This window comes from Botryllus schlosseri, chromosome 2 (genome assembly GCF_051294905.1).
Source record: "Botryllus schlosseri isolate E-star chromosome 2, Bs_hap1, whole genome shotgun sequence".
In the NCBI taxonomy this organism is placed as follows: domain Eukaryota; kingdom Metazoa; phylum Chordata; class Ascidiacea; order Stolidobranchia; family Styelidae; genus Botryllus; species Botryllus schlosseri.
Genome location: NC_137237.1, coordinates 33,072,854 through 33,100,100, shown reverse-complemented (window position 1 = coordinate 33,100,100; position 27,247 = coordinate 33,072,854). Strand labels below are relative to the sequence as shown.

Here is a 27,247-nt window from a genome sequence, read left to right as displayed (position 1 = left end):
TCATAATTTGAACTCGCATTTCTCCATTGTTCATTGTCAAAAAATTCTATTTATAATTCGGAACGGAACTGGACTAACATATCTCTATCTTCAAAAGAACTAGTTCCTGAATAGGTATAATCCACTACATTGGAGGAAGGCAGCTTGACACGGCATGGAGTTCAGGGTCCGACTTTTTGCAATGCGCGTATATTCTGCTTTACCAAGGAGATTGTGACTGGGAATCGCACCTAGACGTGATTTTCGAAACTGTATTGGTGTATCTAATGCACTGCAGCAAAATCCTCCTTGCAAAAGTGATAGGAACAAATGAAGCTTGTCGAAGTAGGCTTGAAGTCATGTCTTCTTACTCTGCATTCCCAAGCCTTCCTGTCCTTTGCGTTGGAAGGAAAGGAATGGAAAGATCTGTTCTTCCGCAGTTCATTTATATTGGTGGCACTGCATTTATAAACACAGCAATATTTCGGCATTGTATTTTAGTATGTGTCAGTAAATATGCTATTTCCTTTCCTAATTCTTATTATTGATGAAGAAATAAACATTTTACTGTAATCTTGTCGTTTTATTCAGTATTACACGGCCATAGGAATACATCGAACTGCCAACAAGGCTTAGGTAAATGCAGCGTCCTCCGTTGCTGCGCCGTATCCATGGCCATTGTCTCTCGACCAATCAGCGCAAAGTTTGGTTTACGGCCGTATAGGAACAAGTCGGTCACATTGACACCCAATTCGAGAAGACAAAAAGCGCACATTGAGTTCACAGTTATATGGGAAAATGGAACAATAAGCAGTTATTCACATAAGTATAAACGCCAATTCGGAATCGTTATGCAGTTTACGTGGAGAATATATTAGTTACATAGAAATATCATTCAAATATCTGTGGTCGCACCGCTGTATCACTTTCAACTGAAAAGGTCACTGGGACCAGAGATGGGCGGATTCCCAAATTTCGGGATCCGAATCTATCCGGATCCGGCTGGCAATGTGAAATTCGGAGTCCGGCTGTTGAAGGTCCAGCTTGGAATCCGAAAAAATCCTGCCATAACAATGCTAATTAATCATATTGCAGCAAAAAATCCGGCTAAAATCCGACCATCACCGCAAATTCAAAATCCGGATCCAGTCCGGCCAGGTAAAAATTCAATGAAATCCTGCTCCGACTCCGGCTCCTGCACCGGACTGTGGCCATCTCTGACTGGGACCCAGAGAAATCCAAATCGCGATTTAATAATAATGATACAAATTCCAACTTCCGCTTTTAAAGTCATGATTCTCTTGTATTCCTCGCAACGCACATACAGGGCACGCACAAACATGGATAACGTTAGATTACGACTAAAGCAAAGGAAGCATAGAAATATGCCGACTTATGTCGTCGCTACCGCCATGGTTTAGGCGGATCATCAATGTATTCAAACGGCCAATCATAGTACTTTTACCGATTGCATTCGTCGGGAAAAATTCCTTATGGTCCTTGATACGACATACTAGTGTTTAGTTATGCTTGATAATAATGTACTCAAGTGAAAATCATGGGCATGAAGTAAAATTTTGGAATCATTTGACTGGTGCGGCCCGCGAGCGACTTGAAGTTTTGAATCCGGCCCGCGACGTAATTTGAGTTTGACACCCCTGCTCTAGGCGCTCAACAGGGTTGTAACCAGCAAGTCACAAGGCTCTGAGTCACAACTCACAAGTCAATCTCACTTTTATAGTTTTGACTCGAGTCAAGTCGAGTCATTTTTAATTCCCGAGTCCGCGTCCAAGTCATCGAGCAGAGGTTCGAGTCCGAGTCATAGTATTATAACTCGAGTCCGAGTCCAAGTCATTGTGTTGACTGCTCAGTTTCCAGTTAAAGTCTTGCTAAACCCACTTTTATAACTCTGTTTGGTGATATCAAATGGTTCGTATTTATAATATACTAATTTTCCAGTATACTTACCAATAGACGAAAGTACTAATATGGTGGTTACGTTACTATTCTTCGAAATTACAATGAAATGTCGGTCTCGGCAGTCTGAGTCTCGAGTATTATGACTTGGTTTGAGTCATGCGCAATGACTCGAGTCCAAGTCGAGTCAATACACATATTGAATAAGTCGAGTCATTTCCGTATTTTGAGAAAATCAGACCCGATGTCATTACAATCCTGGCGCTCAGCAATCACGGATAGCATGGAGGAGAAAATGGGGGTGCAAACTATAGATGACCTTACTATGAAGGCCGTATGGCAGGGCCGGCCAACCCGTGGCCTGCGGGCCACATGTGGCCCGCAAGAAGGTTTTGAGAGGCCCGCGAGGTAATTTCCGAACTTGGTAATGTTATAAAAAAAAATGAATTGCACAGATTGTGAACTTGCAAGGCCAACCAAAAATTTGATTAGTCTCGCCGCAACACTTGAGATGTGATGACTAAAATATCAGTTACGACGCATTGGCATGTCCATGAGCCAGTCACACTTTGGTAGATCTTCGTACACTACAAAGCAGAATAATTTGCGATAAATTTATCAAAAGTAAATATTTTCTACACGCTTCGCGCAACATGTAGTCATTCGATTCCTTGCTTTTAATATTGTTATCCCTTTTTGAAAATGAATGAACGCCTAATGTATCAGATTGAGGCTAACTATATTCTCGATTACGAGACAAAGTGTCGTTCAACATATGCGACCTAGCGTTTGCGCTCGCAGAAAGACCGTCGACTATGAAACCTAGGCACAAAATGATTGACGCATGTTGGTCGAAGCTTTCGAAATTGATATGTCCAGGCGCTGAATAGTCCAGTCCTGGCAAACTGAGCCCAGCGATATACTGCAGGCCCGCAATATAGTCAAGTGACAATATTATTGAGCTATGAACTTCGAAAAATTTTCTCGCTTCGCGCGGCTAGTGGCCCGCGCAATATTTCGGCGTTCGAATGTGGCCCTTTGGCTGAAAAGGTTGGCCAGCCCTGCCGTATGGCATCTCCGTCGTCAAAGCATCTCGATGGTGCAGGCGAAAAAGAATATCATCTCTCTCTGTCAAAGTGGTCAAAAATGAAGTTGCCCCTGGGGGTACGCGCGTATACCCAGGGATAGCCTATTCCTGCAATCAAATATCTCATTTCAAAATACATCAGTCGCGGTAATCTCATCACCAGAGTTGGATCAATTACATTATTTCAGTATAATTACAATTACAATTACAATTACTTTCATGCATGTTTCAATTACATTACAATTACAATTACTCCATGCTAAAAATATCAAATTACAATTACTCCTTGCATGCTTCAATTACATTACAATTACAATTACAATTGCTGCTGTTGAACATGTTATTGAATAATCATAAATTCAACCGCGCTCCTTGACAACCGTAGCGTCGTAATTAACAACACATCAAGTATTCATGTTTCATTCATGATGCGCAAATACCCGTTAATTAATAAAAAGAAAAAACGTTTTCGAACTATTCCAGTATGCAGTATGTCGTTGAAAAAAGTATTATAATATATGCACGTGTTGGATTTGCGTATATAGTATATAATTAAAGAAATATTATTATTTTTATCGAGGGACGTAGGAATTAGGATGAGGAGTAAAAACAAAACCGTGCTTTGTCAGATAAGACGTTATATAATATCCAGTGGTCTGATTAGTTAGCCAGACGAAGTAACGATGCAGCATCGTGATCTGAAATCGTATTGCAGATTGCCAACCCACGGATAGATGCGCAAGATGTGAGTCACGGATGAATGCACCGACAAACGTACTGCAGAGCCGGCTAAAAGCAGCAAACTTTGTAGTCCTAGAGCTGGCGATCCAAGCGTCCAAATTTGATGCATCTGGTCTTTATCGTAAGCTATTGATGCACTAATTCCGAAAATACAAATTAAAATCTCGTCAGGGCAATGTAACTGCTCCAAAATAGCCGTATAAGGCCGACTGTTCTGAAAAGTGAGAGCGCCGCAGCAGCATGACCACAACACTGACCAATTACGCCCAGCGATTGTTCAGAACAATGCCGATTCCCAGACTTTCACGACTATTTTGGGATGGTACCATTGCCTGGAAATATACTTTTATTGCGGAATCAGTGCGATTAGGACCATACATATCAAATTTCGACGCTTGGATCGCCATCAATTGGACTATCAATTCTGCTGCTTTTAGCCGGCTCAGCAGTTCGTATCTCGGCGTATTCAATCGTGAGTCACGTGTTGCGAATCCATCCGTTGGTTAGTAATCTAATAATTGTATACAATGGCAGCCGAGGCCAGCATAGCGGTAAAAATAAAAAAAACTTCGCCTGCAAGGGCGCAGTCAAGGGCTTCCGCGAATGGATCCATCAAATTCCTTGTCGACATTTAAAGAGAATGCATTATAAGTCAAATATTTTATGTTGTGCTTGTCAGGTCTCAATAGCAATTTAATGTAATTGAAATTGTAATTGAGCAAAATTTTTGTCAAATTACAATTACAATTACAATTACACAAAATAAAAATGCTTCAATTACAATTACATTACAATTACACTGAAAAATGTAATTATTACATTCAATTACAATTACAAATTACAATTGATCCAACTCTGCTCATCACATCTTCGTCCTTCTGTGTTGAGTGGATTCAGCGCGTTGGTTATACTCAAGGACCTTTTTATGTCGCCGAAAGCCCGTGACTCATCAGATCAGTGGAAAACCTAATAGCGATTTAATACTAATGAGTAGGACAAGTTTTCGCAACTTTTGCAATTTTTTTTACAGCTTCCGGGAGAGAGAGAGAGAGAGATTTATTTCTTCGTCAACCGGAATAAACAGAATGAGTATGCAAAAATAAAAAACAATACTCAAAACAAAAACACATACACAATAATAATAGCGTGTAACTGGCTCTATAACGGTATAGACGGGTGCCGGCGATATGATCCTTACGATCTTTATGTCAAGCCGGAACCTTGGAGATTAGAGACAAGTATATAGATACATAAACTCACGCTTACTAGTTATGAAAAGAAAAAAACGAAAATTGATAACAACATTGAAGTACACAGTGGATGCCTTGATGCAATAGCAGATGGGGAATACATACGATTAGTACTTACTGAGGAGTAAGTCAAGGAGCTCCGCCTTGAATGACGGAAAACTCATACTTTTCAGTCGCAGGGGCAATTTATTCCACACATCAATACCAGCACGCTTCAACGGAGGAAAAGCATTGTCGGAACTAGACATAAATAGGTTAGAAGAGCTCTTAGATCGAGTACCGTAGTTGTGTATATTCATGCAGTATTCAAAGTAGTTTACAAATGAATTTGGAACTTGTTGTTTGTTAAACTTATACATGAACTTTGCTATTTCAAAAATATATATGTCCTCAACTTTAAGATTGCGAAGTTTCTTATAATATGGAGATAAGCGATGATAGATGGTCAGTCCAGCAATGGCCCGAATGGCTTTATTCTGCATTACTTGCAGTGCTTTCAAAATAGTTTGGGTTGCAGATCCCCACATAATAATACCATATTGCAAATGGCAGTGAACGATGGAGAAATAAAGACTTCTGAGCATAGGCCTAGGAACAATTCTATTTAGTCGCCACAAGACACCAGTATTGCGAGAGATCTTGGACGAAACATGGCTTGTATGGGTATTCCAGCTGAGGTCATGGTCAATAAAAACTCCCAGATATTTCATTGATTTGCAAAAGTACTTCGCTTGACTGGCCATAATTAATTTGGGAGCACCCATAAATACTCAGAATGTATAGCGTGGTGTCATAAGCTGTTTGGAGCGTTCTCCACCAGTAAATCTACTCTTGGAATTGCTTTAGAGGCACGTGTAAAATATCTTCAAACGAAAGTCTGGCACGAAATTAGTTCATCATGCATATTGCATATCCTAAACCAGTGGTTGTCAACCGGGGGTCCGCGAAGCCTCAAAATAGTGCCTATATAGACAATTAAACCTATATGTATTTTGTATAGCCTATATAACGAAGTTTTTGGTCAGCATAAAAGCAGTCCTTTACGGCCAAGGTTTTCTCGCTGCCGATCGTTCTGGCACACTTCTTGGAGTCGCATGTTACATGGCCTAAAACTTTATATGTCTTGGTGCGGTAATGGCCAACGCCGATATGCCTATTTCTATAAATCTTGCCTGATTTTTTTAAGGGGAAGAGTACCCAATAATCAAGATATGTGGCGAATAAATTTTCAAAAAATACTCTATAATTATGCTAATCCACGAATTGATTTTGTGCCCCCTTCGAGCTCGGTTCGCCTCAATTGGGGGGTTTGGGGTGCGGCAGTTACGGCCCTGGCTATATGACTACCAATTATGCTGCTTTCAGCCGACTAAGCAGTACGCATCTCGGCGTATTCAACCGTGAGTCACGTGTTGTACATCTATAGTTATCATAGGGTTACCATACGTCATCTTTTAGGAGAATCTGTCCTCTTTTTTTGATTTTTTTTAAGTGTCCTCGGAGGACGCCCAGATGTCCTCTTTTTTGAGATTTTGTCTTCTTTTTTGAGAATTTTGGTTGAATATAGGGCCAAATTCGACTGATATACATTAAGTCAGCACTGTAGGAACGCTACGGTGGCTATTTCGGGAGCTGGGCTGAAAAGTTGACCCTTTTTCAGTCAAACACCTGTCAATAAGCCCATTTACATGGCCGTTTGGGTCAGCTTCGAAGCTGACTCGTCAATCCGACTCTCTCGTTTTTGAAAAAGAGAAAAAGGCAGACGGCTTCAATCCGTCTCGAGCTCAATCCGTTCCGCAGAGTCGCTTGGAGACGACTTGAACAGTACCGGTACTTGTAAACGAATCCAGACTGCAGCAACATACCAACATTCCATGTTCATATTTCACGAAACCGTCACGTATTTCAACTGGGTGAATATGAAAGCTCTATCAGTACATGATACTGCTTTTATAATATACACCTGGTCTTATTTGTTCAGCGTCACAACTTATGAAGCGAGTACAGCCAACGATATAACCTGCCCAACTCACTATCAGAAAGAATATATACACGGTGTATTTGGTCATTCTAGAATTGTGTTGAAGTATTTCTGGATATCTCAACTGCCGTAGCATATTCCCGAGCTGAATCCCAAAGTGCTGTGTATCACTCGAGCTGCGATAAATCTGACCATGTAAACTCGATCACTTTGGCAAGCCGTCTCATGACGTCACTCCAAGACGACTTGGCTTCAAGACGACTTGACCATGTAAATGTGAAAGAAAAACTGTATTTTCCGGGAGTTGAGCCTATTTTCTTTTTTAGTCAAGCGACCACGAAGTGGAAAACATTTACCATTTTTTCAGGATTTTCCTCCGGTTTCGAAAGTTATCAATACCTATATATATCTATGGCAGTGGCTACTCGTCCGGTACCGGACGAATAAGTTTCTCAGGCTATTCGTCCGGCACCGCGTGACGTAGGCCCGTTACCATGGAGACTGTATGCGTTTTTGACAGGCTTCGGATTTGTACATTATTTATTCGCATTTCTGGTTACTGAATTGAATGGTTACTGTTGCTGACTTGTGTGCTCATAATTATAGCTCCGAGGGAAAGTTTACGCCATACTGATAATTGCAAATTGCTGTCGTGAAAGTACCAGAACTTGATGCCCACCTTTACCTCTACAAGATATGTTCACCTACGCTTAATGAAGTAAGAACAAGTAGGATACTGATTTGTATGCTCATAATTGGAGCTCCGAGGGAATGTTTGCGCCATACGAAGAGTTCCAAAGTGCTATCGATAAATAACCGGATGCAGTCAGAACACGAACGATTCGCTGAAATTCTTGCTGCCTCCACCTATTTCTGAACTCATGCAAGCGTCGTTGACCTAATCAATTGTACGTGAACTTGTACACAGCTAAGACGGAATTGTCACCTCTGCTGTACTACGAGTACTCATACTTCATGTTGCTGCGCAGTAATGATTGGAATACCAACTGAGAGAGACGTCTTCATTTTCATACAACAGAAATACAGAACAAATGGACAGCAGCAATGATCATACAGAAAACATGTGCATGCACAGTATTTGGTGTCGGATAGGAGAGATCGATACAGCCTTGGAAGTCAATGGGTCTGATAAAACCCGCATGAAACAAGTATATGCCTACATTGTCTCTGCATCATCTGTCTGTAACGAATTATAGTTGAAAAGACGAAGAAAAATTAAATGATAGCAAATGAATGAATGAAGCAATGTCTGGGCGAAGTAGGGCAACAGTGTTAATACGACTATCAGAGGTAATCAGGTAGGTCAAGAGTGTTAATAGGACTATCAGAGGTAATCAGGTATGGCAAGAGTGTTATTACGGCGACAAGAGGTAATGAGGTATTTTTTTTATAATCTGCCATACAGCAATTCACAGATGGTAATCCATTCAAAATGATAGGTCAGTCGATAGATCTCTTGGTTAGGTAGCTATTAAATGGGCCCAAGTAGATATTTCCCTTCGACGAGGGTCTTGTATTAAGGGAGTGAACAACTTAAGCAGGTATGAAAAAGTCATCGAACACATACGACAAACTGTTCGAAAAATATGTGTATAACTTTCAATGTATATATGATCATTGGGTGTTAATCTGGTATGCATGACGGTGGCATTTCCGCACATTCCATATTGCAAGTGACAGTAAATGCTGTGCATACAATTTGCTGCTTCCAAGATATTTAAGCATTGATAGCGTGTTTTCACTGGGAACATCAATCATGAAAACTAACATTGAAGTACTTTCAATGTCAAAGTTGCCGCTACATATTTCTCTAACAGAGGCATCTATTATTTTTTGCAGCGGCCACAAAACCATTTGTTTTGTTTCGGGGAAGTGTTTAGTCCAGCACATAGGAGATGATACTGGTTGAGACAGGAGTCACAACGAATTGAATTGCTCTTTGTAAGTTGAGGGTCGCATACTCCACAGTACCAGTCCTTTTGACTATATTTACTTTGGAATGCCTTCATCACAGCAGCCCATCCATCATATGCGAAGTAATGCCCGATGTGGAGTATATTCACAGTCTCAACAAGGCAGCTGTTGGGGATGAGACGAGTGTCAGACGTGACAGACTTACTGCCCAATTTCTTTCTATACACTGCTTCATTAGTGTCCGATGGTGATACAAACCATGACAGCATCACTGTGAATGAGGCAGAAGTGAAATTTGCTGAGGTTCTGCATGAAATAAACTTACATCGGTCTCTGTCCATGTCTTTTTTTAAATGGAACTGGAGCGTCTCATTTCTTCTTCTTCGGAAGGCCAACCACAGTTTGTTCCAAGCCTTTTGGGCGTCCTCTTTTTTTCCAGTTTTGATGGCAGATGAATGTTGGAAAGATCTGAAACAGCAAGATCAGTTTTATTATAGTGTAGCAAGATAAAGTTTGGATTAATTTGACACCAACCCGTGAACTTGTCTGGTGTCATGGTTATTTTGCTACAGACTACGGACACTGCTGGGGTGCTATTTTCTGCATCACAGACTTCGGACACTGCTATAGCGCAATTGACCAACCAATTTGAAATCGTGTGCGTCTTTTAGTTTAGTACATATGGGCGATTTGAATATCTTTTGACATAGCAGACAGGCCACGAAATGTCATTACGTAACGAAGTCATTATACCCACGGGTCCGCCCGAATATGTTCAAATATTATTTACGGGCCCTACATTTTCCAAGACACCTCACTCAGCTTTACCGGTAAATCTGAATACATGAGCAGAGAGAGGATAAAAAATTGACAGCAATATTTATGCAATTCTCAATCATATTGACCGATTCAATCATAAATAGTAGAAATTCGAAGGTGACCTGCAATAAATTCCAATAATATAACGGTGATTATGCATTAGTTGTCATTTATTGAATCATCAGATCAAAATGAAAAAATATAACGGTGATTATGCATTAGTCGTTATTTATTGATTCAATAGTGATAATCGCATATTACCTTGCTCAACCCGTGGTTATGCTGTTCACTCTTCACTATGAGATACTGCCCATCCTCTGATGTACCAAACCTGATATGAGCTTGGCACTCTTTACGGAAAGTGCTGCAATGAAATGGTGATACGTTACCCTGTGTTTCAAGCGTAATGCACAGCATGTGTGGCAGTGCCGCTGCTCGTAGTCCAGTAGCGAGCTAAAAAGGGGGAACTTCTTCGTTATTCTCCACACATCGAGAAGTGATCCCCATGAAACCAATGCTTCCCATGAACATGTGAAAATTTATAAACGTTAAAATAAATTGTTTTTCGCGTTGGGGTGGGGGATATTAGGGTCGGGTGGGTTAGGATTGGGGTGGCGGGGTTGCGGTTGCATGTGTGGGGTTAGGATTGGGGTGGCGGTTGCATGTGTGGGGCTAGGATTGGGGTGTTGGCATGCGTGGGGTTAGGATTAGGGTGTCGTAAGATGAGGTGGTGGGGTTGCAGTTGCATGTGTGGGGTTGCGTATGCGTAAGATGAGGTGGTGGGGTTGCAGTTGCATGTGTGGGGTTGCGTATGCGTAAGATGAGGTGGTGGGGTTGCAGTTGCATGTGCGGGGTTAGGATATGGGTGGCAGGGTTGCGGTTGCATGTGTGGGGTTAGAATTGGGGTGTCGGCACGCGTGGGGTTACGATTAGGGTGTCGTAAGATGAGGTTGCATGTGTGGGGTTAGGATTGGCGTGTCAGCACGCGTGGGGTTAGGATTAGGGTGTCGTAAGATGAGGTGGTGGGGTTGCGTATGCGTAAGATGAGGTGGTGGGGTTGCAGTTGCATGTGCGGGGTTAGGATATGGGTGGCAGGGTTGCGGTTGCATGCGTGGGGTTAGAATTGTAGTGTCGGCACGCGTGGGGTTAGGATTAGGGTGTCGTAAGATGAGGTTGCATGTGTGGGGTTAGGATTGGGGTGTCGGCACGCGTGGGGTTAGGATTAGGGTGTCGTAAGATGAGGTTGCATGTGTGGGGTTAGGATTGGGGTGTCGGCACGCGTGGGGTTAGGATTAGGGTGTCGTAAGATGAGGTGGTGGGGTTGCAGTTGCATATGTGGGGTGAGGTGGTGGGGTTGCAGTTGCATGTGCGGGGTTAGGATAGGGGTGGCAGGGTTGCGGTTGCATGTGTGGGGTTAGAATTGAGGTGTCGGCACGCGTGGGATTAGGATTAGGGTGTCGTAAGATGAGGTTGCATGTGTGGGGTTAGGATTAGGGTGTCGTAAGATGAGGTGGTGGGGTGTCATAGGAATGGGTTGGGGTTTAGGCTGAGGCTAATCCAACCCTAATTTCACGATACCAAGACTACAAAATGCTCATGGGGAACATTGCTTCTTGATGTTCATGTGGTTGTGGACCCGGTGGAAATTACGTATCATACGTAAAGCTTGCTTACCGTTGGTTAGGTCGAAGACCCTCAGATAAGCTCTGAAATCTGCGGCCGCCGTGGATGCAGTGAAAAGATATCTGGCCATACTTGAGCGCATCATTGAAATTTCGCCGAGTGATTCGCTTTCTTACTGCATCGAGCGTACGTGAATCTCTCTTGTAGAGCTGGACGTAATTTTCTTTCTGGTATTTCTCCAAAGCACTTTTCAAGTCTTCGTAAGAGGCGAACTTACTCTCGGAATCCATGCCGCAGTTACGGCCCACAGTTCCGGAAATCCCGGTACCCATTCTGCAGTTGCGGCATGCTTACGCCGGACGAATAGCCTGAGGAACTTAATTCGTCCGGTACCGGATTTAACGAAATATATTGGTGTAACGTCATTTTAATGATATCCAATAAGGAGTTGGTAAACCCGATGAGGCCTTCGTGAGTCGTATATTTTGTCGTGTGAACGTAGATAACAAAGTATAAATCGTACGATGTTTGGTGCATGTAATCTGTTGTGGTTATGATATATGTACGGATGTAATACAGCGTACATATACATTCATGATTATTAGCTAGTTCGGAGGTCGATATACATTCATGATTATTTTGCTGGTTCGGAAGTCGACAGACATTCATAAGTATTTCGCTGGTTGGGTGGAGATATATTGCATTTTGAACCGTACGTGATATTCAATAAAGTTACAAGTCGGGGAGACGGAAACAAAATATATTCGTCAGTGTGATCCATCGAATACGTGTGCAATAGACAGGCCTGGTGGTGCGTCAGCCAACAAGGTCGTACGGCGTGGGTTACGCCGGTCGTCGAACGGAAGAAGAACACGCAGCGAATTGTAAACGCAACCTTCTTGGAGTCAGATATACAATTATACAACTACAAACGTTCGCTCTGCGTTAAACCGGACGAGTAGACACTTCCTATATCTATAGCTACTGCTCGTTCAACTGGAAAGTTAGGGCACATTGCATTGAAACAGCAGTGACGTAACTTAGCAGTCTACTCACAACATTCCTGCAATTCTATAATTAAAAACTACAGAGGCCAAGCCAAGCAAGAGTAGTTTATAAATATAAGTTTTATTTTTTTTTGTCCTAAATCGATTTCTTACTATATTTTTGGGGCCGCAAGAAGGCTATCTGAGGGCCGCGGTTGGGAATCACTGGTGTAGAGGGGTATTTAAAAATGACATTTTTTCTCAAATTGTACTGGCTACTGGACAAAATTGTTAGGTTACCTAATTAAAGCCTGCACACCAAATTTGTTTCAATTCCAACCAGTAGCCGCATTGCTACAGGACAAGAATGTAACCGAAAGCAACATTTGGCAAAGCTATTGAGCCATATCATTAACAAAAGCAAAGAGATTTCAGCCGAAGCCTATCAAATTTCTTTCTGCTTTGTTTCGAAAAGATAATTCCTATACGATAAACGATCAATGATCACACCGTGTCATTTTCTGTAATATACCAGCATTCCTGTCGCGTTTTAGTAATGCGCAAGTTACGAAAACTATGTGATTGCCATATTTGGTCGAGACGGTGAGTCTACTTTTTTCTCGGGTCTGCGCCTCTCGCTGTGGCGCTTGTTAGTCATTGATATCCAGCACAGGCGGTTGGCGCACTTATGTTCAGCAATCAATGTCGTAGTAGAAGTGCAATAGGGTTTTCCGAAGTGAATACTCGCTAGCTCCGTCATGCTATTCTAGATATTCTTAATATTTGGATTGAAGGTTTATTATAGTGCCTCATACCCTCATTCAGAATTGGAGTTAATTTTCAATCGATCACCGCGTAAGCTACGTCTGGTACCATTAATCATTTACTATGCAGTACGGTCTAGCCTATATCCCATAAAGTTCCGTTACCGTCACAAGTCAATGTCAGCATTTGTGTTCAACGTCTGACATTGATTGTGCTTTGATGCAGAATTTGCTGTGCAGAAAATAAGCCAAAATGCCTTCAACTTATCGGTTAACTGGAGGAAGTCCTTGGGGATTTAGACTGGTTGGCGGGAAAGAATTTCGTACTGATTTATCAGTATCGAAAGTCACCCCAGGCGGGAAAGCAGAAAAGGCTGGTATAACACCCGGATTAGTTTTACTGGAGATAAATAGAGTACCTACTAAGGAACTTACACATCTCGAGGCGCAAAATAAGATAAAATCGGCCGGCATGTCGTTGAATCTGTTGGTCGATTCTGCTGGTGCTAAACAACCCAACAGCACGCCGCAAACCGGATACACGTCAGCCCCAAAACCCGCAAGCACCTTGCCTCAAACTGGGTATACGTCAGCCCCACCAAAACCCACCCCTCAATCTGGGTACTCATCAGCCTCAAAACCTGTCCCTCAATCTGGATACTCGTCAGCCCCGAAACCTGCAAAATCTCAAGATTTTGTTCAAAGCACTCCGTCCTATCAGACAACTCCGTCACGATCGGAAAGACCTTCCTACACTCCGGTTTCAAAGCCTACAAGCATCGCCGATTTGAAATTATCAGATGAGCCTCTACCGCCGCCACCCCCAAGCCTGTTGTCAGTCGATATCGAGCAGCCTAGTAGCGGGCCGGATCCAATTTGCGAAGGATGTAAAAAAGTGATTCTCGGGCCGTACCTGTCTCACAAGGGGAAAAATTGGCACGTTGATGAGTTCGTGTGCGCCGCCAGAAATTGCCGGAAACCTCTACAAAGTGTTGGCTTTGTGGAGGAAAACGGAGACAAATACTGCCAGGATTGCTACGAGAAGCATTTCGCCCATTCGTGTGGAAAATGCCACCGGAAGATAGTGGGAGAAGTCATGCACGCGTTGAATCAGACTTGGCACATGACGTGTTTTGTCTGCAACTCGTGCAACCAGCCGTTTACCGACGGCGTATTTCAAATGCAGAACGACAAAGCGTACTGTGTGGATTGCTACAATCGGCTCTTCAGTCAAATCTGTAAAGGATGCAACTTCTCTATCGACCCGGGTGATCGTTATTTGGAGGCTATCAGCGCCGCTTGGCACGAGACTTGTTTCAACTGTGCTGTATGCCACATCGACTTGAAGAACCAAGGATTTTTCGCAGCCTCTGGAAAGCCAGTGTGCTCGAATCATAAAAATGCAAGAATTGCATAAATGATTTCGCATTGATCACACCAATGATGCAGTTGGTATTGTAGAAACTCCTTCAAACAATCTCATTTGTGATTATTAAGCAAGGGCGTTCTCAGGGCATCCTATTTTGCGTTGGCTTTTTACTGAATCAGTATGGCTGGAGTGGAATCAATATTGATTCTTGTGGCGACGAAAATTATGTTGTTATGACTCGCAGATTATGCATCGCAAGCCCTTATTAGTGTTGTTTTGCAACCAAATATCCACCGTAAGAGTCATATAACTCATTCTAATAATGCTCCCAGTAGTAAGCGCTTCTCAATGATTCACCATGCCAATCCTGTATGCTATCATACCCGAGTTCGTTACAAATATAATAGTGCAATGATGTGACTCTTCATTATGTCACTGATGACTATGTTTGTGTCTGTTCTTGATCAGTTGTTTCTGTACGGCTTTGTTCTCGCTCTATAAAATTAGCATTCCAAAGTTCTGATCAGAAGCATGGCGTGCTTGCTTATAATTATCGAAGGTGCTCCTTGAAGAAGTACTGCACTATAGACGATATCAACATGCAGTACTTGTCAAACTATCGAAATCCTTGCCATTATTATCATTTGAGACTGATTCGTGTAAATCCACCAGCTGTGGTTGCACAGACAGTTGAACATGCATCTTGTAAGTTTGATACATCACTATTATGGATTTCAAACCACCATCTTCTATTTGGTAGTAATGCAAAGTTATTGAATTACTGGCGCATTCCTGTAAAATCAGTGCATTCTTGTCTCAAATGTGATTCTCTAGATTACTACTTTTTCATTTTGCGACATGTCTTATCATAGCACTTACACAAAATATGAGCCTGTTTAGTGTATCTTCTTGCTTTCTGTAATGGGATGATTAAATAAAATTCGTCAAAACTATGACTTCCAATTTTCGGCTACATACTAATAGGTCAAAGCATCATTGTTGCGTCAAGTTTATCCCATAACTTATTGCAGGATCACACTTCATGTGCGTTCAAGCATGGCGAAATTTGGTGATACTCAACTGCATAATACCACAGTTGAGTCAATAGCTATGTCTTGACGCAATTGTATACATAAGGTAAGGAGAAAAGGGCATCTTTGCGTACGAATTCAATGACTAAATCGAATCCTTGCTGACGTACATAATTGACAGACATATCCGGTTCAATTGGTTCAAATAGTAATGCAGAGGAGATCTAGTTGAGTAATCAATCAGGTTTATTAATATTTTCATCGTTTCAAAACATCACAAGACTGCGATACAATGAAAAGATAGGAAGGTGTCGAAACAACTTGGAGTAGCCTTAAAGATCAGACACCCACCTTAGCCTAGGCGAAGTAAATAAGAGGCATGCACACTGAATGAAAAGTAATGCAGAGAATATAAGACGCAAGCGACAAAATGAGGTGGAATGTGGCGGAGGGCGAGGTCGATGTTAGGTCGTGGTCCGGTAATCCTGAAGACTGGCTAGTATTGATTTAGAAGAAATTGCTTGTATTTCGACTTGAATGCGGACATGCTCGACGACTGTCGGATAGCCGGCGAGATGCTGTTCCACGATTGGGGTCCGGCATACTTGATAGAGCAATGCGTTTCCTTGTATTCAGTCCTGATCATATGGTAGTTGTTCTTCGTTGACGCGCGTGTGCTGTACTTGTGCGCTTTTGTCTCCGAGGTGAAGTAGTCGTTGAAATTTGAGGGACATTGACCGCAATGCAACTGATACATAAACTTGGCAATTTCTAGCTTCCTCATATCTTCTAAGTTTAGAACACCAAATCTTTTGAGAAGCGATTTATCAGTTGCACATCCAGGCCCCCGTGGGGCTTTGGCAATGATACGGATGATCCGTTGTTGAAGTTTTTGCAGTGGGTAAATTGTATTCTTGCAGGCAGCACCCCAACAAAGAATTCCGTATTGTAACTTTGATAGGAATAGAGTGTTGAAGAGTATCAACAGCACGCTGACTGGCAGAGTGTAGCTAAGGCGGCGAAATAGACCACATACCTTCGATAGTTGTGGTTTGAGTGATTGTATGTGACTCTTCCAGGACATGTCCGAATCCAGTAAAACACCAAAAAGGTACTTGGCATTTTGAGTACTTGACATTAAGAGTGCTATGTCTGATTTTGGGAGATAATTGTAGTAACCACCAGGGTGGGACCTGTTTCCTGGCCGTTTCAGGGTGGGCCCTGTACCCTGGCTGTAACCAGCCAATTCTGACCAGACGTGTTCAGTGACGAAGTAGCCTGCTACTTTTTAAGAGTACTTGAGTAGGTTTGGCCTACTAATGCTACTCAAGTGGTTTTGCTTGACTCATACTTACATATTTTTCGGTAAGACTAGGAAACATGCTTTTTGTAATTTTGATTTTGTAAAGTAGAAAAGAATATGTGTGCGTCCTTTTTGAAATAGCTCCTGCGTCACGGTATCTGGATATATTTCCGAAAATGGCACGTATTTGAAGTTCCGTTAGCGGTGAAGACGCATCTTACAATTTGTTCACTGCTAAAAGTACGCGACCCCTCGACCAAATCTACTTTATCAAACTATACATACTTCAGTGCTCTTCGTACATTCATTCTCTACTCCACTTAAGAAGCGAGTACCTCTAATTCTGACATTTGAAATTTCAGACAAGTCGTGCTGGACATCCAATGCGTATTACGATCGCCGCTATGGCCTCGGCACTTCGCAAAAAAACCCGGATCAGGGTCGGGGTGTCAATTTTCGCAGGCTCGAATGAGCCGTTCGACCTACCATTCCCTGTCTCTCAATTGAGTGGTTCCGTAGGTAGAAGCGTCCTGCACAGATAACTTTGCCGCGACAGGCTTAATTCAGTGTTCGACAGACGCCTGTGAACGATTACACTGGTCAAAACACATATCTTTAGGCAGACAATGTAAAAATGCGGTTTTGGGGGTTCTGAAGGGCACTGATTCCGAATATGACCTTAGTTATTTCAAATTGGCTCTTGTTCTAGAGATAACCCATGGGGCTATTTTGACCGAAACCTCCCATTTTCGCTATAACGGCTAGATAGAAAATCGGCTCGGTCGTAATATAAGGTTTATAAATTCAATCAACTAGTTATTTTTAAACACAGAAGACCATTTTAAATCAAAATACAGCGAAAGCACTATATTTAGGGGTATTAGATTTATCATAGTTATATATAGGGTTACCATATTTTGGAAATCTGAAAAGAGGACACTTTTTCAGTATTTGCAGACTTGCAAAACCGGAGGAGAATTCTGAGTAAATGGTAAATTTTTCCCACTTCGTGGTCGGTTGAATAATTAAAAAAGGTGAACTTTCCAGTTCAGCTCCCGAAATACCTGCCGGAACGTCACTTCAGTGATGATTTACGGCATCTCAGTCGAATTTGCCGTAGTTTGACCAAAATTCGCAAAAAAGAGGACAAAATCTCAAAAAATAGGACAAAAGGGCGTATACTCCGAGGACACTTTCAAAAAAGTAAAAAAAAGAAGACTAATCCTCTTAAAAGAGGACGTATGGTTAACCCTATAGTTATATACTTTCACGGATATCATTTACATAAAGAAACTCCAGTCATGTATGTAGGCTAAGTATTTACCTAGATCAGGGGTGGGCAAACTTTTGAGCTCGCGGGCCGCATTCAACATCTAAATTCATTCGCGGGCCGCATTATATAAAATTGAGATTATATAGTGAGGACATGGAGATTATATATGTTCCTATTCAAAACAAAACAAACATTGCTTTGATGATATCGTACACGCGTCAGAAACATGGCGAGATTTCATTGGCTGGTCGACCTCAATAACCAATTTGTCAAAACTATATAGATGAAAATCGGTTGTCCCGATTCTTAGAACAGGATTGAAATTTAAATCTATGAGCAGCGATCTGTTCATAGATTTACTAATTCCACTTTTGGTTCAGTTCCAGGACACACAATACTCACAGCATCATAACCATGTTAGCTTCAAACACACATCTACGATGTGTGGATAAAATATAAATGCCCCAATTCTACGCATACAGAGAACGAATCTACCTAAGACACGCGCAAATCGTTTGTATAAGCACATCACTGAAATAATTAAAACTGAAGTGGCCAATATGAAATCCCACTCGTTATCCGAGTTACATCAATCTCGTTTAGGATTTCTGTGATGTTTAGTATATAGTTGAAACCTTTCAAACTGGGTGGGCCTTGAGATCGGGCTGTCGCGCCAGAAATTAAACATACGGGCTGTCGCGCCAGAAATTAAACATAAAGTAAGGAAGTATTTACTTTAAAACAGTGGCTCTAAAACTTTTTGAGACACGCCCCCCCCCCCTTATGATGGTGAAAAATTTCGCGCCACCCTTATCGCCATATCACAAAACGCAACTATAGGGTGCTAGCAAACCTAACAGATAGTTAGATGGCACGGAAGGTTACGAATGTGGATCAGGAATTTTTCAATATGAAATTTAGACTAAATACACAGCAATAATGAAGACGTGAATGATAATCGCGCGGAGCGCGAAAATTTTTTTTCAGTGGAGGGGGGGGGGAAGCACCCCAGTTTTAGACCCACTGACTTCGAATTATCATGGTGAAATATACTAAGAAAAAGTTTATTGAAGTCCCTGCATTAATTCGATTTTTAGTATGGATTTTATCAACATTTTTAAAAAGTTTCTTTAGACTCTCGCGGGCCGCACAGAACGGTGTGGCGGGCCGCATGCGGCCCGCGGGCCGTAGTTTGCCCACCCCTGACCTAGATGCTCAAATAACGTGGCATTTTTCAATCAGTTTTACGTCAACAACCTATTGTAAATTTGAAATAATCAGTTGGAATATAAATAACATCATTAATTTATTTTAAACCACAATTGTTTTTCGCCTAAGCAATTTAGTGGAGTTTCTCGTAAGACTCCAGCAATGGTCTGTCATAATATGTTCATCTCATCTGCCCTGATATCTTTCATTTGTAGTCTTGATGTCTTGGTGGAAACTCTCCCCTTACTAATCAGCAAGATGATAGGGAAATATATATAAAGATGACTAAACAGGAAGTGAACTTTTATGCTCATGTTTGGTTAGGGTTTCCAAGTTTTCCATATGCAGGTACGAATTTTCGGACCAACTGTTTGTAGTTGGGTGCTTTGTGATCATCTAAAAAGTTTTGTTTATTATCTTAGGATAAATTCCATGCTTCTCCATACTCCTTCCTAATATGAAATTGGAATCTTTCATCCGTATTCGAATCTGAAATCTATCAAAGATACTAGATTTAAGTTTCTCATTTGATAGAGATAGGCCTACTAGGTTTACCCACTTTGTTGGCTCAGCAGAAAATTATCCATTTACAAGTCAAAAGAAATGAGACGCATATGAGTACTGTAGTTAGGCTTCAAGGACAAATTTCATCGCTTTTCCCTTTTCATCTTGGTAGGATCATCATCATTGCTTTATTAGCAATTTTATCAGTTCAATACACCACAAAAATGCGATACAATGAAAGATAGGAAGGTGTCGAAGCGACTTGGAGTAGTCTATGGAATCAGACACCCACCTTGATGACCAATCAATACAGGAGAATATGTGTTTCCGTTGTGTACAAGTACAATTGTTAGGCTTGACAAACTGCTTTTTTGTCAAACAAATATTTCGCATCATGTCATGTTAATATTGATAGAATGACTGAGAACGACATAAGGGTTCTTCATAGTCATTATCTATTTATGCACAAGCTACGATTTTCTTCCTACCAAGTGAGATATTCAAGGGTATATACATATAGCCTAATTTTGGGCTTTTTAGGGGTATAAATATCTTCTGAACAAGAGCCAATCTGGCGAATCTAATGTGATATTAGTAATCAGCAACCTCGAAAACCCCAGAAACGGCTCCCAGATGTTCTGACATTTTTGTTTCTTCATTTTGTTGACCAGTGTTACTGATGAAGTCGTGGCGAGATCCAGCGCACTAGTGGTATGATCCTCAGATAGCCTACCACACCAATGGATTGAGGGTTCGAGTCCGACCGAGGTCGACTCCAGAATTCCTACCTAAGGTTTATCTATAGGCTCCTCCTCGCCACGTGATCCGCGTAATCGGTGTCTTATAAAAAGCCTAGAAGTGAACCGTGCTGCAAGTCGGTAAATACGGAATAAAAAATGAATAGTATCGGTCTAGTGCAAAATGACCAATGTCGTCGAAACACCACGAATATCAAACACACTGATGAAGTCGTACAAGCTTGGGCTCGCTTTCCGTCAGCTTGAGTTTGGGTTTATTATCAGCAACCCCTAACTGCAATCCGCGACTGAAGTTTTTCGGAGACTCCATCTAGTCGCGGTACTCCAAAATGCATCATCATCCCGTTGAATTCTTGCGATAACTTCCATCACGAAGGAATAAGTTATAAGCCCTGAATCATAATATCGTAGGCAATTGTGACCTACTCAAAACACATCGGCGTGTATGCTGTGCTGATTTTATTTTTCCGTGACGCTAAAGCGTGTTTGCTTGTTTCTCGTTCGTTTGATATAGTTATAGTACGAAACGCACAGCAGAGCACTGGTCAAGGTAACGCAAATAATCAACAATACATATTCCAAATAATGAAATGTTAAATCCGGTTCCGATATTAGTTCCACAGTAAATTCCGTGAATAAGTCACAGAAACTGTCTGACAAGGCCTTGGCGGAGAACCGTAAAATATCGCGATCGACCGTGCTGTATACGTTAGGGAATGATAAATTGCCGACCCAACCACTGTCATTAGTATCATTCGCGCGGCATGGGCAGGCTCCTCTGAAAGTTTGCAACACAAGCTGATGAGATCTAGGTCTCTCCAAAAAGTTGGAGCACTGGTAGCAAAATCGCGAAAGTAGGTTGAAGTCATGATAGCCGAATCCCGAGCGCTGCTGCAACTCCGTTAGAAGTACGTTGTCCCGGACATCGGACATAAATTCATCATCCTGCCATATTTGAAATCTCAGAAAGAGCTGTTCATTCTTATGCATTCGACGGACGCAGACACTCGTGTTCAAGGAACAGTCAACGAACTGTGATTGATCATTGCCCAAGCGCAAATGCAATCCAGCCGGACACGAAGCGCTTATGACATACAGATATGAACGAGCCTGATTTCGCATAAAACTTTCATTGGGAATGTACGACAACTCTACCAAACCATAGCCCAACGCGCACATTTGTCTGCTGCAATTTGCTAATACTGTGACCGAGGTTAAAAGCTCTCGAAGAACTGTATCCAATGAGTTCCTAATAGATGACATTTCTCTCTTCACACCAGTTGCTATCGACGTATTACCAAACTGTTGAAAAACTGTTATCTTTTTAGGGTCGGAACGGGAAGAAATTAATCTCAGATTTATCACGGCGTTCGTAGTGGTTCCTCCAAGAATTATGACATTATTATCTAATGTTGCGGGATTAAAAAACACTTGCTTGTCATCACCTGCTCGAGGAGCACTAGTCGCCAACATTACATCGTGTATATCGATTTTGGAGAGTGCTTGATTCGATATCAGGAACATGCTATCTTGAGATATGAGAACCATGGATGCTTCAGATGGCAGAGTCATGTTCAGTTGTGATGCACGGGGAAAATGAAGGGAACCGTAGTATATACTACCATTAGCGGTTACCACAATCCACGAATCCCTTTTCTGTGACAAAAATACATTTCTGACCGTCTGGTTGAAACGGTTAACTATTGAGGACCCATTTGCAACCGCGGTAACTTCTTGTCCGTTCCACATTAGAAAGTAGAATTTTGCCGATGCTAACGATCTCATTTTTGTATCGTTTGATACGTTATGGCGAACAATTCCACACTCGCTATCACCTCCCTCTTTGCGAAGAATGCACAATGAGATTGCTGTATCACCGTCCGGAGATGAAGTAGTGATAGTCAGGGAATCCGGATTTGCTAATAATTCGACATAACGTATACTGCGGGTAATATTACTAGATGCATCAATCTCAAGAAGTTGGAATTTGAGTACGCCTTTTCGAAATTGAAATATCGATGACTCGTTCCAAGCATACAGTTGAAAATTTAGTTCCTTCATTTGAGGACCGCGATAGCAAATAGGTGGGCCGGAAATACCTTTAATTCCTTCAGGTGAAGCAGTTGTTAAAGTGAAGTTGAAATGTTGTTCGGCTAAGATGTGATTTGCTGAGTAAATCTTGCCTTCGCTAACGATGAACATCAGTTCGTAGGTCAATACCAGTGAATCTACATCTATAATTTCGGTATCTTCATCATCAACTGTAATGTTCCGATAGGTAGCAAACCCATTATTGGTAAAAAGCAGAGAAGAATGGAGTGCGATTACGAGAACCATTGCATCGCAAGCAGAAGTGAAAACTTGTCCACGAATGGAAGGTGCGGGTTTAATAATCATTCCATATTGTGGCGGACTTACTAAAACATTGCTGGAAGTTGGTAAAAACGGCGGAGAATTTTTCTGGGAATAGGAAATCGTTCCGTCCGCGTACTGGTAGTCTTCATCGTAAAGACAATTTTCTAGTTTGATGTGACTAGCAAGGTCGTTAAAATTGAGGGTACTGGCGCACCACTGAAGATCTCGAATCATAGATCGATTACTGTGAGATAGGGGCGCTGACTGCGAGGTAATGTTAATCAATGAGAATCCTATGAGCAATAATAACAAAGCATCCATTACATACCGTATCCAGTTATGTATTGTATTGACTTGAACTTGAAAATTTCACACAGCGGGCTGTCCGTACATAGGAAAACTGCCACAACTCAGTAAGATCCACCACGTATAGTTCTTTCACTTCTTTGCCGAGGTTAGATGCTTCGTCGAGTCAGAGAAGTGCTCGGTTTCTTCAGGCCTACAGCCTATGATGAATTTCCATTGCACAGTTCATAGCGTCTTCGAGATTAGAGATGCAAATTTTAACTAATCATATCGCTTCAGAGTTAGCGGCGATGCTCAGGCAAAGTACAATATTTCATTAGTACCGTAATCCTTGCTGAAATGTAGTACTGCAAAGTGCACGAGCTACGAGCATGATGACTGATGACACACTTAGGAATATAACAAAACATCAGCTACGCTTGATCTATTGTTCTGTCTGACGTCACAAATCACATGCGATGAGAATTTAGCTGCCACTCGGGCTGGGCAGATTCGAGTGCCTGGGGATGTGGATTCGTTGCTGTTGATGTTTCTAATGTTACATCTCTCATTACATCATTAAGCGAGCATCATTGGTACGAGTATCCATTTCGTCTGGATACTATAGGCATGTGAAATTGTGTAGTGCATGCATCGTACGTGATGTTTTTGGCAGTCTTCGCCCCCCAGGCCCCCATCAGGATAACGTATTCACCGCTACTTGTGAGCGATATTTTTTATACTCATTATACTGAGTCAGTCAATAATATCGGGAATTGCATGTATGTTGCCATAATTTTGTTTACCCTTTCTCTGCATGCCCATGCCCAGTCCTCACGTAATCATATATCTACCGGTACAGCTGATTGAGGTTGTGTCCTGGAAAATGTAGGGCCCGTATTCGGGCAGGCCGGTTGGTATAATGACTTTACCTGACTATTTCGACACCTTTTTTCAATGCTCCAATTCTATTCACCATTATAACACAAGATTGTCACAGAATCAGTCCCTATTTGTTAAATTGAATTCATCTAGACCAGTGGTTCCCAACCTTTTTCGACTCATCGCCCCCTTTTCAAGCTCGACGCCGATCATCGCCCCCCAGATTTTGTGTACCGAAAAATAAATCGGTATACAAACTGTAATCATCGGCGGGTTGACTAAAAAAAAAAAAGTCAACCTTTTCAGCTCATTGTCGAATTTTGCACTTTTGCAACGAAATTTCCGTGGGTTGACTAAAAAAAAAAAAAAGGTCGCCCACGTTGGGAACCACTGATCTAGACTGTCAAGAAATTCCCTATCTCATATAGGTGTGAAATTTTGGAACAACGTACCAGCTATCTACCGTACTCTTCCTTATCATAAGTTTAAATCTCGCTATTACAAATTTATCTTATCCAAGTACTCAGTGGTGGCCCTACGAACGGGGGGGCCCTGGGCGAGACTTACCGGGGGGGCCCCCTATAAGTATCTATCTGTAACTTCTGGGGGGCTCCGCCCCCCAGACCCCCCTTCCGCATCGGTGATTATTATCTATCTTTCACCACCGCAAAGGTTTGCCCAGGTGCTGGATTAGGCCATGTCTATTTGGCATGTGTGCATGGATAGACTACATCAAAACTAAGTAATTCTACCGCATGCAGAGACGTGATGATTATCGGGATACGAGGCTTTTCTAACAAATGCAGTGATTTGATGATGATTGACACATCTGTACGGAATCATATTCTTGCTTGGTGCACGGATTTCCATGTTTATTCGTCATTCTCCTTGCAAAAACCGCAAAATCCAAATAGGGGGGGGGGGGGCTTCGACTAGGGGGGGCCCCGGGCGACCGACCACCTCGCCCACCCCAAAAGCCACCACTGCAAGTACTAAGAAGAACATATCTCATGACCACAGTGATGTTGTTTTGTTTCATTTTATATGCCACAATAATATTACCACTGTGTACATGGGTGAAATTGTTATTTTCTGATCACACTGTTAACAATGGTAACCGTCGTTCACTAGTGTTGCTGTCTCTTATTTACTTTTGTTTATTTCGTTACTCTTTGCTGTGCTACTTGACTGAGAGAAGAAATTGATTCATATTATCATTAATACTGCCAATAGGCCTATGCTTGGGTGACTCCGGCCTAGAAGACTTCGGTCATATCGGGTCTCCCAGTCTATACCGTGTAAAATATAGTTAGGAAAATATTTAAAAAAATGTATACTATTGGACATGAATGTTTGTGGATATTGCCTATACTATATTTCATGATTGACGAATAAAAAAATTCTCTTTCTTCGTTACATGATGTTATTTCGTGACCTCCTGTCTGCTATGTCAAAAGTTATCGAAATCGCCAAAACGCACTAATCGAAGAGACTCCCGTCGCACATGATTTCAAATTGGTGTTTTTTCACTGGCAAATAATTTTTGTCTGCGGCATGACGTGTCTTGTGGGGTTCAGATTGTCGGGACAGGAACATTCGGCGCCAGCCATAGGCACCTATGGAGAAATAATCATATAGATGGGCTATATATGTATTGTATATGTATCGAAGTTTTCAGTCAGCATTAGAGCAGTCCTTTTGGTTCACGCGCGTCCACGTCGTCCAAATATCACATGATTGACCGTAGCCTAAAGATCATCGCTCTATCAAATATGCCGGGCCTGACTTGTGAAACTGTATCCCCCGGCCATCCGACAGTCGACGAGCATATCCTTCCACGACATGCCACCCCATTTTTGTCGCTAGCTTTTTTTCTATACTATCTTCTTCTACTTTTCATTCAGTGTGCGTGCCTCCTCTTTACATCGCCTAGGCCCTAGGCCAAGGTAGGTGTCTGATTCCATAGACTAAAACTCCAAGTCGCTTCGACATCTTCCTATCTTATCATTGTATCGCATTTTTGTGGTATATTGACCTGATTAAAATTGCTGATAAACCAACGATGATGATGATGACGATGATGTTACTGGAAAGATCTGCTTCTCAATTTTTCTGCTTGCCTCGTACTGCGGTCATACCCAAAGGCGTTGTTGCCTTGTCAGAATTGGATTCAGATTTCGGACATCTCTGGCGTAAAAAAGAGGCTTCATTTTTCATCCAACCAACTGCATAACAAGAAAACGCACAATAATAGTAGGCTACATTTGCAACCAGGGCTGTGGAGTCGGAGTCTGGGTAATTTTCGCTTGATGGAGTCGGAGTCGTGAAAACTATAATAGCTGGAGTCGGAGTCGGAGTTTGTGAGAATGACCCTGACTTCGACTACGATTCCAATTTCTCTATCATGAAAACATTTGCTTTCAAAGAATTTTCAATAGAATTTTTATGTACCACCAATCACTATTATTAATAACCATACAGATCAGGTGCGGCCAGCCCGTGGCACGCAGGCCAAATTTGGCACACGAGAAGGTTAGGTGTGGCCTGCAAGGTAACTCTCGAAAATATTTATTACAATTGCAAGGCCAACCAAAATTTGATTAGCATGACCGCGAAATTTGATGATGACTAAAACAACAGTTCTGACGCATTGACGTATCCATGCAGGGGCCAGCCACATTTATCCCAGATCTTCGTATATGACCATAAAGTATAATATTTCATAGATTTATTTGACTTGAAATTTTTCTCGGCACTTCGCATGATTCATTGTCACCAGATTTCTTACATTCAATATTTGAGCCCACCGAGCGAGATAGTGTAATGGTTATGCGTCCGGCTTCTCGAGCGGTAGGTCGTGGGTTCGATTCCCGGTCATACCAAAGATTTGAAAATTGGTATCCGCAGCTATCCTGCTATAGGCGCTCAGCAATCACGGATAGCATGGAGGAGAAAAAAAACCGGGGGCGCGGACTAGATGACCTCCTGGGGCCATATCGCAACTCCGTCGTCAAAGCATCTCGATGGTGCAGGCGAAAAAGAATATCTCTCTCTCTCTCCTGAAAATTATAAATACATAGGCGTCATGATGGTGCAGGCGAAAAAGAATATCTCTCTCTCTCTCCTGAAAATTATAAATACATAGGCGTCACAGAATTGAGTCCAACGATATTCGCAATTAGGAGATAACGTGTCG

At 41.9% G+C, this 27,247-nt stretch overlaps 4 protein-coding genes across 6 annotated transcripts in view; 1 reads left to right on the top strand and 3 right to left on the bottom strand.

Moving 5' to 3' along the window:
• LOC145434474 (lysosomal leucine aminopeptidase-like) overlaps positions 1-27,247 on the bottom strand; it is a 229,069-nt gene that overhangs the window by 164,232 nt on the left and 37,590 nt on the right. The window lies entirely within an intron of this gene.
• On the bottom strand, positions 7,964-11,728 carry LOC145434458 (uncharacterized). Of its 2 annotated transcripts, none has more exons than XR_013913400.1 (4): positions 11,384-11,728; positions 9,971-10,162; positions 9,216-9,358; positions 7,964-9,161 (listed from the first exon to the last, which is right to left on the bottom strand). XR_013913400.1 is itself a non-coding variant. In XM_080311815.1 (4 exons), the coding sequence occupies exons 1-3, from the start codon at positions 11,662-11,664 to the stop codon at positions 9,260-9,262; spliced, it is 483 nt and encodes a 160-aa protein (XP_080167941.1). In that variant the 5' UTR covers positions 11,665-11,728; the 3' UTR covers positions 7,964-9,161; positions 9,216-9,259. The 2 variants fall into 2 exon arrangements, 1 of the variants encoding a protein (XP_080167941.1); XM_080311815.1 differs by having other exon boundaries at positions 9,971-10,073.
• On the top strand, positions 12,781-15,404 carry LOC145434475 (PDZ and LIM domain protein 7-like). Its single transcript, XM_080311835.1, has 2 exons — positions 12,781-12,921; positions 13,309-15,404. Exon 2 carries the CDS (start codon positions 13,336-13,338, stop codon positions 14,497-14,499), a length of 1,164 nt encoding a protein of 387 aa, XP_080167961.1. The 5' UTR covers positions 12,781-12,921; positions 13,309-13,335; the 3' UTR covers positions 14,500-15,404.
• Positions 20,974-23,603, bottom strand: LOC145434457 (uncharacterized). The gene has a single exon (XM_080311814.1). It carries the CDS (start codon positions 23,203-23,205, stop codon positions 20,989-20,991), a length of 2,217 nt encoding a protein of 738 aa, XP_080167940.1. The 5' UTR covers positions 23,206-23,603; the 3' UTR covers positions 20,974-20,988.